The sequence below is a fragment of the Epinephelus lanceolatus genome, chromosome 6 (genome assembly GCF_041903045.1).
Source record: "Epinephelus lanceolatus isolate andai-2023 chromosome 6, ASM4190304v1, whole genome shotgun sequence".
Classification (NCBI taxonomy): domain Eukaryota; kingdom Metazoa; phylum Chordata; class Actinopteri; order Perciformes; family Serranidae; genus Epinephelus; species Epinephelus lanceolatus.
In genome coordinates this window covers 42880343-42899576 of record NC_135739.1, presented here as the reverse complement: position 1 = coordinate 42899576, position 19234 = coordinate 42880343, and the positions used below count along the sequence as shown (strand labels likewise).

The window sequence follows — 19234 nt, the reverse complement described above, 5'->3', positions numbered from 1 at the left end:
TTTGACATTTGAATCATTTATTAAACCAACGTCCGTTACACTTCCAGAGTCGTCCCTTGGACAAGTGTGAGTGACAGTGGACATTAAGATACAACTGAAAAACCTGGAGGACTGACGTCAAAGTGAAGAGCAGTTTCACAGCAGCTATCTCACACCTTCTCTTCATTGTCATTTTCTTTACATTAGACGAACAGCATCGACACTGACTACCAAATCATCATTAGTAGGAACCAAGTAGAAAAAAAAAACAAATCAGAAAAACAGATTAAAAGACCTTAATCTTGTCCTTAGTGGATTTTTAAAGCTAAATACTGTCACAATTAGTTTATGTAAATTCAGTTTGTTTTCCTTGTATATTCTCATATTTTAGTAAATTCAGACCCCATGTCTGCATGCTAATCGGTTGATTTGTTGGGTCTATCTACAACCATCTCGTACATAAAACAAGGACACTCTCACAAACACACACCACTTACACACTCATACACACTACCGCAACATTTCAGCCTGGCCAGGCTATCTCCAAGGCTTCTCATTTACTGTGATTTTACAGGAAATCAAATAAAAAACATTTGGCCATATTCATACTCCATTAAGAAGTCAGTTGTCAAATGAGGGACAAGTTTGTTCTGATGATTTTGTCTTAGAAGCTTGCATGTGTTTATTTGAACAGGGACAAAGTACAAAGAACGTTAACCTCACATAAAACACGGACAGATGTAATGCAGCAGATTTTAGCAAATTGCTATTTTCCACTTGCAGTTCCTGGCAAGAAGCTGGCTGACTTTAACTGAACTTTATGCCCTTTTTAAAGTTTCTCGAAGATTAAAAACTCAAATCAGCTGAGCATGTTGACAGCTGCAGTGGTACAGGATAGTCTGCTCAATGTTAGCTTCCCATCCTCTATCTGAGGACTCCGGTTTACTGACTTGTAAGTGCACTTCACACATTGTATCTTGTTAGTTAGTAAGCTAGTCACCAACTCATCTGAGGGTCACCTGCCTGATGTGTAGAGTTAGGACAGCGTTTAAACCTGGCAGTCCCACTGTTACCCCTTTTCCGCCAAATGAGCTCTGGTTCTTGAACCGGAGCCATTCAGGACTCTTGGAACCTTGGTGCTATCTAGGGAACCAGCCTGTGTTTCCACCATAGACTGACAAGTTTGGCACTTTGACCATCACCATCTTAGTTTTGTGGGGCCAGAAGTGACCTTATTTGGACGAGAGGATGGAGCTGGCTTACAGCTTGCAGCAACGCCTCGCAGACAGCCTGTCACTCAAACAGCCCCGCCCTTAAATATGTGTAACTTTGGGCCTTAATAAAATGTAAATGTGTGTGGGATCCTGCCCAAAGACAGTTGTCATGAATGTTGAAATTAGTTATAGAGACCAAAACTGTTTTTTGTACCAGACTGTAAACATGGTTATTTCTGCTGTAAAGTCAGACATGTTAACAGTGACATGAAGGTCTATGGGGATTGATTCTGTTTTGGATCCATCCTCAAGTGGACATTTTATGAACTGCAGTTTTTGGCACTTCCACATTGTCTTCATTTGGTTGCCGCTTTGTTTTCACCAGTTTTGATCAGAACCACTGTAATCAAGGATGTGTCATCAATAGAGAGCGTTGCACAATGAAAGTAAATTGTAGTAGCAAGATGGCACCCATTGATTGCCTGTTACCTTTTGTTCTATCAATGAGACCACCGATGATTTCTTGCTAAATGTTCGTTATTGTCTTCTCCATCCTCTCGTTCCAACCTGTAGAATGTGACGTGCACTGATGTCATCACGGTTTGCACTTCAGGTTAACAAAAAAAACCTAATATTATATTTTAAGAAATACCAGTCACTCTGTGAAGTTCAGTCTCAAAGGTGTTCTTTTTTACTTTGAAAGCAATGTTAATTTCATTGAGACAAACCTCCTGATCCTGCTTGATAAATTTCATATACACAAATCCAAATCTGCAAAATCATCCCCTGTTAAAACATTTTTAAATAGATTTTTGAAAAATTAAGTCTTTTGAATGTTAATAACAAGAAAAGTATACTGGCCATACATCATTATAACCTGCTATTTGGTAATATTCTGCTACTTGATTTTCAATGCTGTCTCTTAGTTTTGTTTTTTTATTCCTTACTGTTCAATTTCAGTCTTGTCACTTGTCTTTCTGACAATTTCTGCTCTCCATGACATCTGACTTTGTATTTTCAATAAAAGCTGAATTTAAAAAAAACAACTATTTTTTGGTTTCAGCTTGGAACCTACATTTCTGGGTCTGAACCAATCTTTTTTGCTGTTGTTGTCAAAATGCTCTAAACAAAATTAGGTGCGAGAACCGAAACGGAAGCTGTTCCACGTTGGTGTAAAAAGGGTTTATGAAGACAGGAGGACGTTGGCATAATGTTTTTCTTGCATGTAGCAGCTACTTTTAGTCTTAAGAAAAAGGTGGGTGGTCTCAAGTGGTCCTACTGTTTGAGAGAAAGCTGCCTCTCTCTTTGCACAGAATGTTTGCAGCATGGTTCAGCTGCAGATGGTGATGCAGCTACTGTAGACTGATGGCTGACTAATGCAACACATAATCTCAGCGACACATCACAGAATCTTCTCTGCAAATCCCTGGTTTGCCCAGAACTTAACAGTCATACTTGTCCTCCAGACAAACCACCTCTTTATGGAGTATACATGCGACTGACAGTTACAGATATCGGGGCTTAAAATCACTTTGAATGGATTATGGGTGGACATGATGGATTTAAATTGCCACTTTTAGACCTCGATCAGTATGAAGAAAATTTACACTTTAACAAGACTTGGAGGAAAAAAAAAAAAATTAAACAACCCCCCCCCCCCCCGTTACATTTACGTCCATAGCAATTTCCGCTGTTACTTATGGTGCTTTTTCTGCTCTTGTTACTCTATATACTTATTTTTACATAGTCTGTACAATGTCAATGTACATGTTATCTATGTGGAGTGTGTATGTCAGAGTGAGTGAGCTGCACATTGCACACACAGCGACACTCATCACAGTCTCTTCACAAAGAAAAAAGGGTCATTTAGCCGTTTGTGAGACTGAGTGTCATCTGGACCTTTAAGGTGGAACGTCAGTGCTTTTCCAGGATGGTCCATGTGTGTGTGTATGTGTGTGTGTGTGTGTGTGTGTGTGTGTGTGTGTGTGTGTGTGTGTGTCCATGGGCCATTCACAATCATCATTTCAGCTGTGTCACAAAAAATTCCAAATGAATTAAACCGGTACAGCGAGACTGACACAGTCACACATCAACAGGTATGTGCCCTACCATATTGAAAACTACAGTCGATTGCTCATCCACGCTATCATACACACACTCGTGCTGTAACAAAAATACACACACTGGAGCCTACAATACAATATCTTGAGAAGGCATTAAGGAAATCTCCTCAAATAAATATAATAAATTAAATTATATAAAAAGAATGGGTTAGAAAACATAGAAATTCTGTTAAATACAGCAAAATCTCAAATGAATACATTAAACAACAGTACTTGCTCATAGACAAAGACCATATGAATGCAAGAGACAGGTACATCTTGTAAACAATGACAGACAGACAAACAGACAAGCAGGTAGACACATTCACAAATCATTAGTGAGCAGAAAGGCCTGTTGGGGCTCCGTGATGGTGGTGGACTTGCTTTGTGGACTCAGGTGGGGTGGGAGGATGGGCCTGGGGGGGTTATTGTGGGAGAACTGGCACTTCTCAAATCCCTCCCAGGATGAATGAGCATGCTGATCTGTGTTTGAACACTATGTATGGGGCCTTATTGGCAGTGCTGCTATCATCCCTACTGCTGGATGTGTCGCTCATGGATTCAGGAGGCTGTGGTCAGCAGCCAAAGTGACTGGACAGCACCAAATACTGTGGCAGAGTGGACAGTCACCACCAGATTTCCTCAAGATGATCTAATGCTAAAGAATATAAAACTGTTGTGAGATCAGTTTATATGTTTCATTCAAAGACAGGCCATCATCTGCCAGAGCCAAGGCAAGTGTTGCTGGCTTATTTCCTGTTAGCACATTTTCAGCCAGTAAGGAGAAACTAAACTGGCCTTCCATGTGTTAAGTGATTAGAACATGGACACCGAAATCCACCTAGACCGTGGTTACTGTCTCCAGTGCTGCATACCAGATAACTATAGCAATTGCTGGTTTGTACAGTATTTCACAATCAGTATAATGTAATAGCACTACTCTTACTGTAGTGTGTGTATAAAATCAAGAGTATGGAACTTTTGAGAAAAGTAATTTCACATCTCCTTACAAATGACATTTCAACTCATGAGCAAAAAACACACTGTAGCTTAATCTCATACACTCAAAGGTTTGTCTGCTACAGTTTTTCACACTTTGGTAGGAGCAGTAGCTCATGGTGGCTAATGTTACCAGACTTAGATTGTTCTGCATACCGGATATCACTGAGTCAGTTTGATGACTTATGATCGTTCTCTTAGTGTTCCTGTGTTTTAGCATCCACCATAACTGTCACTTGTGGGTGGCTGCAGTGTCTGCCTCTCAGCAAGATTTAGCATGTAAATTAATCAACACAAGCTACACCTTGAAAATGAATGGATAAATCAACTTATTAAAAATTCATTATGAAATCAACACTTTCTCATTATGAGCTGATGAGCTTCCATGTTATACTAAGGCTTGCAGTCATGACAGTGTCTGTTACAGGTGTCATGGTGCTGACTAAAACTCCATAAAACAGGATTGGACAGCCTGCTACAGTACAGTCCACTGTAAGAACAATAGAACCTTTCGTCTGCAGGTGTTTAACAGCCTGCAAAAATATGTTATAACTAACATTACTGCCTACAGCTGGCAAGAGAGAGTACAGTATCAGACTTTTCTATAGACTAGACTTTTGTAAATCTAAAATCTAATAAGACTCAATTTCATACTTTTTTTTTTTTTTTTTTTTTTTTTTTTTTACTTTTCAAGACTCTGACTGAAATAACTTGTGCAGCCAGAGGTCCTTACTTACGAGGTAGGAAGAGTGACAACCCACTCTGACAATATAATGTGTTGAGTATGTTTTGTTTAAATACCTAACGATATATTATACAGGATTTTCCTAAAAGAAAACTGTTTAGACTCAAACAGAAGTAATTTCTCTAAATCACCACTTATAAGCAGGCCCATACAGAATCAGTGCCCCAGAGCTCCACAGATTTTCCGCAGATTTTCAAAATATAGACGCTGCCAGTAAAACTCAGAATGTTGTCACTGTCCCCTCCACCTCCTTGTGCATGTGTGTGACAATTGTGTGTTGTATTCAGATAGCTTTAAAATCAAAGTAAGTGGTGTAGAGAAGAATTGCCAAAATAAGACTTGCTGTTAATAGACTGGCAAATTAATTTCTCTCACTCTCTGCTCCATATTGAACCATCCAATTCAATGGCCATGTGTCCCACATTTTGTTTGATTGACTTTTCCAACAAATGTTTACATATTTTTTGAAGTATTTCTGATTAAATAAAATTTGATTGAAAGTTTCTACTAAAATTCACCAGGTAGTTCTTTTAACCTGCTTTCGGTAATTTTAGGTTTTAATGTATTGTGTGAGGTTATTTTTGTTCAAAAACAATTGTTATCATAAATGAATATTGTTTATCACATAACGAGCAAAAAAAAAAAAAACAAAACATTGCACAGAATTCCACAGATTTTCATTTCAGATCACTGCTGCTTTGGGCCTGTTTATAACCCAGTAGAATGGTATTGTGGTGTATTTATCTGCAGAGAATCTGCCTTCTGTCTAGATTTTCTTGTTTTCTGGGTTTGGGAAGTTTATGGTTGTGTACTCCCACAGCACTCAGGTGAGATCATGACTTTATAAAAAGGTAGCAAGCAGGTGTTGGACTGTAAGCAGCAGGCATCCAAGAGACACAAATATAGCCAGGCAAAATGCCAAACGAGAATGAATCTGAGGTTGGCTTTAACTTGCACTGGCGAATGTGTTTGCAAACAGTAATAGACACCCTGCATAATATACCTTTAACATTTCTAGAATATACTAACAATTTGAGCAAAGTCTATGCTTATTTGTCCATGAACCCAACATGATGGAAGCTTTAAAACCTTTAAGTCCAAACAAAACTCAGGGTGATTTAGTGTTCATGTTCTCCTCACTCGATGGCTTAGTGACCAACAGGGCTCCCACCTTATCCCTGTCTTCCTTTACAACTACACTTGTTTTAAGTCAGGTTATTGGCAGGAAACACCTGACTAACAGGGTGAAGCTATGTTTCACATTAAATGTTGTGTCTTGTTGGATGTTTTCTCATTTAGACAGCACAAGTTTGCCATCTTGAGGCAAACAGGAGCCTCTGTGTTGAGTTTTCAGCTCCGTCTAAGTTGTGGCAGTGTGACACACAGGCCGTTAAAATCTTGCCAGATTAATATGATATATTAAAATACTGATGGAATTGTGCAGTTAGGCTTTATATCTTGTGAAAATCTGGTGCTATGAATGCATTGTTTATGTGTGAGAGTCTTGAACACCTGTGGCAGAACTGTGTGTGTGTCATGTTAATGAATGCATCATTCACCTCAGTGATAAATATTGCTGTGTGTTAATATGGTATTGTACACTGCAGAAGGTGGAATCTTGGAGCAAGACTTTCAATACAAGTGTGTGCATGTACTAATATGTGTGTGTAATATGTGTGTCTATTTTGTATGTGACGGTGCGTGTGTGTTTAAGCAGGGGGAAACAAATAATTTGGATGTGAAATGAACCTTTGCGGTCCTGAAGTGTGAGTGTGCCAGTGAGTCTAACATGAATCCAACTGAATGATGAGATCCCTGCTAATTCCTTCATACTGTATGTGTATACGGTATTATGTATGTGAAGGCACACACAGTACTGTTAGCATATGAAAACCTTGGAACTCCAATAGTGGTGTTTTTCTCATGTCAATGTCAGTTCAAGGACTATGTCTACAGAAATAGAAAATACAGCTGGTTCAACTCAAAATGTACAGTGGTCAAACTCCAAAACAAGGCAGTTTTGTTAGTTCCAGAAAAGTAAACATGTTGGAGAGGCAAGGTATTCACCCAGCAGCAACAATGTGTATGTATGATGTTCCTGTGCTGGGGGAGTGTGTAGGGGCCTGTCATGAAGTGGGTTAAAGGGATTGTTGGGGAAGCTGGGGGTAAAGTATGGATAGTTTGTGTCTGTGTGTGTCTGTGTGTGTGTGTGTGTGTGGTGGGGGGGCTATAGGATTCCATCCATGAAGCTGGTGTCCAGCCGCTGGATGAGCACCCGGATGAAGGACATCTCTTTGCGGGTGTTCTCAAAGATCACCCTGGGGTCGTCGGACTGGCAGCGCAGACAGTTGGGAGCCATGACCATGGCCAGATTGTTCACATCCATCTTGGTGATGGCCACATTGGCAGGCTGGGCAAATACCTGAACACACAATGTACAGCAGAGTATTCTAAAGGTTGCCTCAAGACAGATTTAAGACATTTAAAGACATTTTAATGGTTCCTGTTGTGGTGTTTAAGATGCCACTTTAGCAATTTTGATCTGAACCTTAGGTATTTGCCCAAGGGTAAATTTGGTATTTTTCAACCTGGACCCTATTTTCCCATTCCCTATTTTGTGCTCATAAGGCCCCACTCGTAATTTCAAAAATTGGTCCAGTATTGAGTGAGAGCGCAGCAGCTGGGAAACAGACCCCAATGTCAAAACTTGCGTCTTGTTCTCATCGTCAATTTACATTCACTAGAAGTGCTTGTTTTTGCCTCTGGCATGTTCAGATTATTATTCTAAATGTCTGACATCATTAGGAAAGGATCCCTACAGAGCTTGACCGTTTGTTAAAGAGAAAGGTCCTTTTTGTTTAACCAGAAACAGCCCTAAAATTGCCATTGCCATAGCTCTGTTTAAATAAACAGTAATTTTAGCGTGCATGATATGCATAAAAGATTATATTGTGAATATTGTGGCAAATAATGAAACAGCAATATGACTCATGATTTTGTGGGAATGGTTATTTTTTTGCATTCATTTTCACTGAAAAAATATAAATATCATAATGATGTGATTTTTGCTGGGATCTGTACAAAACAAGCATGTTCCCTTACATCTGGAATGTGATTTGTAGACCAGGGCATCTCTGTACCACCACAGTGCTTTATATATAAAGGTATGCTGTGATACATTTTGTTTATATCAAATTATCACAGCTCCTGCAATGTAGACATCGCACTAGGATCACATCGTAGGATCAAAGTCTGGAGAAGACCCGGAGAACGCTTTGCTGATTGTTGCCGTCTTTGGGTTTTTTGGACAGTAATTTGGGTGAACTCACCCTTTAAATGTGTCAGAAACATATTAATGCATGGAGAGAGGTTTTTTTTGGGAATGTGCTTGTTTGATTGATTTGATTTTGATTGTGACTTGATTACATTTGCTTTAGGATTTAGTATAGGCTGTGTAAACCGTGTGTGTGTGTCTGTCTGTCTGTGTTACCTGTAGGAAGCGGATGAGGTAGCAGAGCACCAGTTTGTTGATGTGTGGCAGGCCCAGCACCACATTAACAGCTGCCTCTGGGTTATCATAGTGACTGATACACTCCTCATAAAACTCATGAGGGATCAGTGGCTCCTCCAGCTCCCTGTACCAGAGCTTCAGCAGAGACGCTGGGGACACAAAGACACAGAGGCAGCATGAGACCGCCTTGAAAATACATCTAAAACCTATTCAATAATCAAAGGAAGCCATCTGAACATTTACTCTGCTACACTAATGTTACACTGCATGTGAGGACTCAGTGAGTGATTCTGCTCATGTCGATGACACCAACTTCCTGTACATGACAGCTATATGAAAGCAGATCAAGGTCTGCAGAAGACCAGCAGAGATCTCAATGTGTTCATGTGTGCTCAGTAGTTCTCTCCAACAGTTTGTGTTAACCTGGGATGTGTGGGTCTTCCAGTCCTGTGGGGATCTTCCATTGATCCACTTGCAGCTTGAGGGCATTGACTTCATCTATGTCCCCTGGTACCCTGGAAGTCAAAGGTTACAGGCTGGTTACATTTCAGCCCCTCATCTTTCATCCCAGTCTCCTCTTCTTTGTATATCTTTAAACCCTGGTTTCTGATATGTCATTAATGTGTTTGCAACTTTCCATTGCTCCCAAGTGGCCAAAAATAAAACAACAAAAACAGAACTACAATTATCACCTTGTGGTTGTATGCCTCCATGAACATGGATGCTTCACACACATCTTTCCCCCAGCAGCACAGAAGATCTATACAATCAGCACAGTTTCAAGGTGGACACCCAAGATTAGTGTCACCAATTCAGTATCTGACCAAATGTCTTTCTATTCCTGAGATACGACGTTGAATAATGGTCAGAAAAGTGTTTTTGCAGGGCATTATGATGTCACGGTGAAACTGACCTTTGACATTTTGGATACTGAATGGCATCACTTAATTATTTTTATTCTATTAGAAATTTCTGTAAAATTATGTCATAATTAGTGTATGAATTCTTGAGTTATGACCAAAAAAATGTTGACCCTTGACCACTAAATTCTAATCAATTCATCCATGTAGTGGACATCTGTGCCACATTTGAAGAAATTCCCTGAGGGTGTTCTTGAGATATTGCATTCATGAGAATGAGGCAGATGCAAGGTCACAGTGAGCTTTACCTTCGACCACCAAGATGTAATCAGTTCATTATTGAGTCCAAGTGGATGTTTGTTCCAAATTTGAGAAAACCCCCTTAAGGCGTCCTTGAGATATCTTGTTCACGAGAGATGAACACGATGAAAGCAAGGTCACAGTGACCTTTGACCACCAAATTATAATTAGTTCACTGTTGAGTCCAAGTAACGTTTTGTGCCAAAAAAACCCCCAAAAAACATTCCCTTAGGGTGAGATATTGCGTTCACAAAAATGAGATGGACAAGGTCACAGGAACTCTGCCTTTTCAACCACCAAAATCTAATCAGGTCATTGTTGAGTCCAAGTGGACTCAAATTCCCTTGAGGCATTCTTGAGATATCGCAGTCATGAGAATAGGACAGACTTGCGAATGGACGGACAGACAGCCCAAAAACATAATGCCACAGCTATTGCCAGTGTGGAGGCATAAAAATAGTTTTGCATGTAGTTTTGTTGGAATGACGTGTATGGACCACTGCAGGCAGCAAACACACCTTGAAGAGCTAATCTAGAAATACAACAGTTTAAAGCTCAGTGTGCTGACAGGATTCATCATTGTTGTAGTAAAGAAGACTACAAAAGGCAGCCAACAATGTTGTCCAACACTGGCTTTTGTCTTCCACATCATGTTTCCTGTGAATCGCTTGTGCTTGGGGACGCAGTTTAAATGGAGCACAGGAGAGGCAGACACAGCCAGTAAAAATTAGTATATAGGTGCAAACAATCATTTCTTGTTACTTCACAATGTGGAACCACAGTAATTGCCAGGCCAGCACTTCCTCACTGTTATTTTGACTTTGATTCATGACAACTGCATTACCAAAAATCATTGATACACTTTATGTAGAGCAGGATTCAACAGTTAGAGTCAAGGGCGTCAGTTCTTCACACTCATGATGGTCATGAATTAAGGCTTAATAATAATTCTCCACTCACCTGAAGATGCCCTCTGTCTGGTCTCCATTGAGACCCAGCACCTCTTCAGAGAGGCGAGTCTGCACCCAGGGCAGCTGGCTGTCCGGATACCTCTCCTTCTGAAGCGCCATCACCTCATCCAGGGAGGAGCCAAACATGGAGGGACTGAAGATGGCATTCCTGGCGTGCTTGATCTCCTCCAGACTAGGCTTCTGCAGGCCCTGAACACACGCAAACACATACACACACACACACACACACACACACACACACACACACACACAAGAGTTCATGTTAATACAGCAGGGCAGGTGAGCAGTAGGAGGAGAGGACAGTGCAGTCGAATATTCAAATGTCAGTGAGAAAAACACTTGTCCATCCACAAGACACGCAGCTCATTACTGTGCTGTCAGAGGTTAGCAGGTTAACACCAGCCAAACACTGTAGAGTCCTAAAAGTGACAAATGATCTCTGTCAGGGAGCTGCTGAGATTCTGGCACTACATGTTACACAGGCTCTGAGCCAAGCTGCTGCCTGCCTGCCTGCCTGCCAACACACACACACACACACACACACTCATATGTGACATGTACAATATAACCATGGGTATGCAAAGTCAAATTAAAATTAACTTTATTTGTATGAATGTTTAAGTTACATTATTGCCAAAGCTAAATTACATATTAATAAGTTATATATGTTCAATACAGGACAACTAAATAGACAATTATAAGATAACAAATACATGTTCATTCATTCATTCATCTTCTAACCGCCTCATCCTCTTGAGGGTCGCGGGGGGGGCTGGAGCCTATCCCAGCTGACATCGGGCGAGAGGCAGGGTACACCGTGGACAGGTCACCAGACTATCGCAGGGCTGACACATAGAGACAGACAACCATTCATGCTCACATTCACACCTACGGTCAATTTAGAGTTATCAATTAACCTAGTCCCAATCTGCATGTCTTTGGACTGTGGGAGGAAGCCGGAGTGCCCGGAGAGAACCCACGCTGACACGGGGAGAACATGCAAACTCCGCACAGAAGGGCTCCCACACCCGGGATTGAACCGACAACCCTCTTGCTGTGAGGCGACAGTGCTAACCACCACACCACCGTGCCGCCCAAATACATGTTGAATACACAAATTATTTTACAGATGTAATCCCTCAGAAACGTTTACAACTTAACTTTTTCTCAATGTGTGGCAACAGTCCACATATTTTGCAGGTAGTATTTCACGTTCCACATAGAAAGTACAGTTTCTGAGCATGAGGGAGACAGATAAACCCAGGGTACAAATTATTTATTTTTTCAAAGAAAACTTCTCATGACTGTCCTCTCCTTCCAAACAACTACAGACCTATTTCCAACCACCCCTTTCTATCAAAACTACTGGAACGTGCTGTTGCTTTACATCTCAAAGCCACCTCTCTGCCAGTAACCTCTATGATTCATTCAAGTCTAGTTTCTGTTCCCACCACACCACTGAAACTGCCCTCCTTAAAGTCACAAATTACCTTCTCCTCTCCTCTGATGCCAGCAATCTCAACATGCTCATACTACCTGACCTTAGCGCAGCTTTAGACACCATCAACCATTCCATCATTCTCTCCTGCCTTAAAACCTGACAGAGCACTGCACTCTCCTGGCTCAAATCCTACCTCACTGACAGATGTCAGTTTATCAGCATAAACAACTGTAAATCCCCCACTGCTCCGCTCTCCCATGGTGTTCCCCAAGTTTCAGTTCTCGGCCCCCTCCTTTTCATCCTGTACAGTCTTTCCCTTGGTCAAAAAATCCGGCGTCAGATAATCCAGACTTCAGTTTCACTGCTTTACCAACGACATGCAGCTCCACATCTCCAGCAATGCTGTCACTCACTCTACCCTCACCAACTGCATCACTGAAAGTCCTTGCTTCAAACCAACTTCCTCAAACTTAACTTTGACAAATCAGAAGTCATCATCATCAATGGCAAATCTCTTCTCAAATCCACCCATGATTTCTCCCTCTCCTTCAATGGCTCCACTGTGCTCATCTCCCCCCATGCCCATAACCTTGGTGTCATCTTTGATCAAACCCTCTCCTTTTACAACACACATCACTAAAACAGCCCTCTTCCATCTCAGAAACTTTGCCCGCCTCCATCCATCCCTCTCCTTGTCAGCTGCAGAGACTCTCATTTATGCATTCATCACTTCTAGACTGGACTACTGCAATAGTCTCCTCCATGGTCCATCATCAGAAACACTCAACAATACATGCAGAATTCTGCTGCTCGTCTTCTCACACACTCCCACACCTGTAACCACATCACCACACCACATTGCTAACAAGTTGTCAACCATGACTGCAGCAAACATGTTTGAGAACTGGGACAAGATCCTCCCAACAAGATTTCTAATTCACCTGGGTAGTGCATAATACAGTTTACTGTTAATTTATCATGTTGATCTGTTCTGTACGACATCCTGTCCATCCTGGAAGACGGATCCCTCCTCAGTTGCTCTTCCTGAGGTTTCTACCGTTTTTTCCCCGTTAAAGGGTTTTTTTGGGGGAGTTTTTCCTTATCCGCTGCGAGGGTCCTGAGGACAGAGGGATGTTGTATGCTGTAAAGCCCTGTGAGGCAAACTGTGATTTATGATATTGGGCTTTATAAATAAAATTGATTGATTGATTGATTGATTGAGGATTGATTGATTGATCAATAATATTCCCTTATAATCCTCACTGCATGCAGGAGACTGAAGACAGTCTAAATGCCTCTGTGTACACACAGTATATTACCTCCTCTTACAAATGCAAAACTGTCAATGAAACATGTATATTTGTATATTTGCATGTTGGGACACTGTCATCCCCAACAACTACAGGAATAATGGATATATGAGCTCATTTTCCTTCTTTTAAAGAAAAAGTCTGGTGATAATTAGATCAAACCAATCATTTATCAAACCAAACCCAAACAAGCAACAGACTGATCCTACTGGCAAGTACTATGTGACTCAAAGCCTGATATATCCGCCACTGAAAATAGTCATAAAGAAATGCACTATTTCCTCCAGTTTGAGAAATGTTTAATTAAAACTTTAGTAACCAGATGTTTTAGAAAATGTCCAAGCCTTTCTTTGAATGAAGCTATACATTTGTGAGCTGTTTTTAAAAATGAATGTCTTTGGAACCAGTGGGCGTGAGTCACAGACAGTGTAGAAAAGTCATAAAGTATTGAAAAGGACAAACATGTTGTTTTTTCTCTTTTCATTGGATTTAGTTACAATAAAAAGAAATATATAAATCGACACCAGCCTGATCTCGGCAGAAACAACAACATGACACAGAGCTGCTTACCTTCTTGGCACCAGTCAGAGCAGCTTTTGTCAGTTTCCTGTAGCAGTATTTAGCATAGCTGCTAATGGCCACTCCTGAAGAGACAGGGAAAATAAGAGATATTTACACTGTTAGAAGATTTCATATTTTGTCAGTTTTCCCTACATAAACAATTCAGAAAGTTGGAATTTATTAATAAGCACAGGGTCAGAGGTGAGGTAGCCAATGCTTTAATGGTACAGCAGAGGAATTGGAGTTGATGACAGAGCTTTTTTTCTTTTTTTTCATAAAACAGATCACAACTTAATTAAGTTTATTTAATGTTGAGCCACGTAGTCCCTTAATACTGTTGTACTCACAGTTAGGTTACAGATTACAGATTACAGCTCAAATAATACGCAAACACTTGTGACTTCATTCAGAATGACATTAGGCTGTAATTACTGCAAACTAAAAACATGAAGCTCTGACTGTATCCATAAGAAAAAACAAATTGTCTTACTTGACATTGTTAAAAATATCAGTGCTAATAAATCATTATGAGAGCTTTTAGCCTTGTTGTAAAAACATGAATAAATGTGTTTTCATGAGTGTGAGTTCAAGTTCATTGTTAAACGTGGGAACAGTACTGACAACATAGTCTTCAAGTCAGCATACAATCTTTTCCCTGTGAGTTGAGATTGTTAGCAAATTAGCGATTTGCAAAACAATAATTTAATTAAAATCTAACTTTTATTCTGATATTATTTGTGTTTTGTGTGAAAGGAGACTGGCAATTGAGAATTTTATTGTATGATGTAAACTGCTGTGTGTTTACAGTGCATATGACAATAAACTTATTGTATTCTGAATCTTTATATTTTGCTCTCATTTTTAAGCTTTAGACAGTAATATAAAAATAAATGTATTGCAAATACTTTAATATATCTGATAAAGTATATATTGTTATTGAAATGCTATTTTTTCTGTTTACCATGAACCTGTATACATTTAGCATGATCTCACTCTCAATGCAGCAACACTCCAGTGACCACACCTCACAACAACCAGTACTGCTGAGTTCATTTCAGCTCATAACCTTTATTAAGTCTGTGAAACAAGCTGAGCACAGGAAAACAACGTGAACAGGTCAGCTCCTTCAGTACACCTGTAGGGGGAAGCAGAGCACCAGTACAGCTGACAGAACATAATCAGGAACACCTTTATAATGTACTGTAAGGTAGTTCATTGAAGACTGCCAATGCTGATGTCTCTCACTGCATGTCCTGCTCATGGACGGTGGTTGTGGGATGTTATTTTGTAGCTGACATGTTGCCTCTTAGTCTTCGTGCTTGTCAATACAAAGCTTTCTACAGCAAGTGATATTCTACAAGGGATTTGGTTTTGCAGGTCATTGATATTCTGTATAAAATACCAGTAGTAACTGGTGTGAAATGTTTGTTGGATTGTATTTCTGTATCAGTTCCTCTCCTATCTGATATTTTATCCTAGAGTTCCCCAAAGACTGTCGTCAGTGCAGGTCAGATCAATATCGCTCCATTACAAACACCCAAACCGTTCTTTTCTCTTCTGGACATCTTCAAAATGCCAAATATGTGTGACTGTAGTGATGAGCTTGTAGTGTAGCAATTGTAATGCCAAATAATAAACTGTATTCAGCTGTTCCCATGAAATGTTTTTGATCAGAAAAGCCACATTATCTGCACAGAGATCATGGGACACTGACAACTTGTCATATAAGGAGTGCTCGAGACTGAGCAGCTGAAAATGCCAAAACTGTCTCGATATCCTCTGCAAACTAAAAAAAGGTCCACCTGTGTCATGGTTACTGGGACATACTGTCCAGGAGCTGTGTCCAAGAGACATCCTGAAATCCTGTCTTATCTGTTGAGTTACTTACAGAGTCAGGGTCTGATTATTTTCTTTAGAAAAACTGTACCATACAAGAAGAATTTAAGAAGAAACCTTACATCAAGAACAGCTACTAAACTGATGTTTAGTCAGGTCCACTTTAGTCAAAGAAAACTTTATTTCCATTTGCCACATTATATCTGGAGGTATGGCTCTGTTCCGGGGTCTCTCTTTCCTAGGCCTATGCAGAGAGCCTCTTCCACATGCCTAAGTGGAAAGACTAAAGTAGGGAGAGCAGCAGCAAAGGGAACTATTGCAGGACATCACAACAGAAATAAGTAAATTAAAAATATGGTTCAACACTAACAAATTATCATTAAACTTGAACAAATCCAAAGTAATATTATTTGGTAACAACAAGACAAACACACAAATAATTATTCAAATAGATGGGGTTATTATAGAAAGAGTTAAGGAAATCAAATTTCTTGGAACAACTATTGATGAAAAACCACATATAAGAACCATACATTCCAAAGTATCAAGAAGTATAGCAATATTAAACAAAGCCAAACAGTTTCTAGATCACAATTCACTCCGGATTCTTTATTGTTAACTGGTTTCACCTTATTTAAGTTACTGTGCAGAGGTATGGGGCAATAATTACAAAAATACAATACATTCATTATTCATCCTCCAAAAAAAGAGCAATAAGGATTATTCACAAGGCTGGTTACCTGGATCATACAAATACATTATTTCTACAGTCAGAAATACTCAAATTCGCAGATCTGATGGGCTTTCAAACGGCACAAATATTATTCGAAGCAAAAAATAATCAACTACCACATAGTATTCAAAACTGTTCACTGAAAGAGAAGGGAGTTATAATTTAAGGGGTTTATTTAATTTCAAAAATTATAGGGTGCGCACAACAAAGAAGTGTTTTTGTATTTCTGTTTGTGGGGTGAAGCGGTGGAACAGTTTGAGTCAGGAGATCAGGGGATGTCCAAGTATGAAGTGTTTTAAGAAGATGTACAAAAATTTGATTTTCACGAGGTACAGGGATGAAGGGGATTGATCACAGCTGGGTGTTGTGTATTTGTTTACTTTATTTGTTCTTTTCTGAGTTACTGTCTATCTGTTTTGATTTTGTTTTTCAATATCTGAATTAAATATTTAGATTAGTTAAATTAATAATTAATATGATATCAGGAAGCTAGATAAGCAATGTATATTGACTTAGGAAGAGGGGTGGGATTAAATACGTTTTTTTACTTCAGCCCACTCCTTTTCGGACATGTAAACACAAGACCACTTACATATATATATATATATATATATATATATATATATATACAGTACAGGCCAAAAGTTTGGACACACCTTCTCATTCAATGCGTTTTCTTTATTTTCATGACTATTTACATTGTAGATTCTCACTGAAGGCATCAAAACTATGAATGAACACATGTGGAGTTATGTACTTAACAAAAAAAGGTGAAATAACTGAAAACATGTTTTATATTCTAGTTTCTTCAAAATAGCCACCCTTTGCTCTGATTACTGCTTTGCACACTCTTGGCATTCTCTCCATGAGCTTCAAGAGGTAGTCACCTGAAATGGTTTTCCAACAGTCTTGAAGGAGTTCCCAGAGGTGTTTAGCACTTGTTGGCCCCTTTGCCTTCACTCTGCGGTCCAGCTCACCCCAAACCATCTCGATTGGGTTCAGGTCCGGTGACTGTGGAGGCCAGGTCATCTGCCGCAGCACTCCATCACTCTCCTTCTTGGTCAAATAGCCCTTACACAGCCTGGAGGTGTGTTTGGGGTCATTGTCCTGTTGAAAAATAAATGATCGTCCAACTAGATGCAAACCGGATGGGATGGCATGTCGCTGCAGGATGCTGTGGTAGCCATGCTGGTTCAGTGTGCCTTCAATTTTGAATAAATCCCCAACAGTGTCACCAGCAAAACACCCCCACACCATCACACCTCCTCCTCCATGCTTCACAGTGGGAACCAGGCATGTGGAATCCATCCGTTCACCTTTTCTGCGTCTCACAAAGACACGGCGGTTGGAACCAAAGATCTCAAATTTGGACTCATCAGACCAAAGCACAGATTTCCACTGGTCTAATGTCCATTCCTTGTGTTTCTTGGCCCAAACAAATCTCTTCTGCTTGTTGCCTCTCCTTAGCAGTGGTTTCCTAGCAGCTATTTGACCATGAAGGCCTGATTGGCGCAGTCTCCTCTTAACAGTTGTTCTAGAGATGGGTCTGCTGCTAGAACTCTGTGTGGCATTCATCTGGTCTCTGATCTGAGCTGCTGTTAACTTGCCATTTCTGAGGCTGGTGACTCGGATGAACTTATCCTCAGAAGCAGAGGTGACTCTTGGTCTTCCTTTCCTGGGTCGGTCCTCATGTGTGCCAGTTTCGTTGTAGCGCTTGATGGTTTTTGCGACTCCACTTGGGGACACATTTAAAGTTTTTGCAATTTTCCGGACTGACTGACCTTCATTTCTTTAAGTAATGATGGCCACTCGTTTTTCTTTAGTTAGCTGATTGGTTCTTGCCATAATATGAATTTTAACAGTTGTCCAATAGGGCTGTCGGCTGTATATTAACCTGACTTCTGCACAACACAACTGATGGTCCCAACCCCATTGATAAAGCAAGAAATTCCACTAATTAACCCTGATAAGGCACACCTGTGAAGTGGAAACCATTTCAGGTGACTACCTCTTGAAGCTCATGGAGAGAATGCCAAGAGTGTGCAAAGCAGTAATCAGAGCAAAGGGTGGCTATTTTGAAGAAACTAGAATATAAAACATGTTTTTAGTTATTTCACCTTTTTTTGTTAAGTACATAACTCCACATGTGTTCATTCATAGTTTTGATGCTTTCAGTGAGAATCTACAATGTAAATAGTCATGAAAATAAAGAAAACGCATTGAATGAGAAGGTGTGTCCAAACTTTTGGCCTGTACTGTATATATACACAGGCATGGCCCTCCTCAACATGATGCAGAAACAGAATAAAAAAGATCTATCAATGCACAGAAGCATAATAAGTGATATGAACAGTATCTAATAACACACACTATCTCTCTACCAGCATCTCCCTCTCTACTCTCCTCCACACACACACATGCACACACCTCACCTCCTGATGCTTTCCTTATAGGTCAGTTACACAGGATATAGTTTTATACAGTCCATGGCAGCAACAGTCATGTTTACAACAGAGTCACTATTTAAAACCCAATACTATCTCACTGGAATATAAATATTCCTCCTGACATCACAATACTGAGTGAAGAAAGTCACGTTATCTCAGCATGAAGACAAACATCAGTATCAGTCATTCATCCTGCTCTCTGTCCCTCCTCTACTGAGGACACTC

At 40.1% G+C, this 19234-nt stretch overlaps 1 protein-coding gene across 1 annotated transcript in view; it reads right to left on the bottom strand.

Moving 5' to 3' along the window:
* arhgap39 (Rho GTPase activating protein 39) overlaps positions 1–19234 on the bottom strand; it is a 242489-nt gene continuing 223255 nt past the window's right edge. Inside the window, exons 7-11 of the mRNA XM_078169082.1 lie at positions 14003–14076; positions 10671–10870; positions 8974–9065; positions 8530–8699; positions 1–7461 (exon numbers count right to left, since the gene is read on the bottom strand). Of these exons, the coding sequence (XP_078025208.1) occupies positions 7267–7461; positions 8530–8699; positions 8974–9065; positions 10671–10870; positions 14003–14076 (731 nt within the window). The 3' untranslated portion in view covers positions 1–7266. The remainder of the gene's footprint in view (positions 7462–8529; positions 8700–8973; positions 9066–10670; positions 10871–14002; positions 14077–19234) is intronic.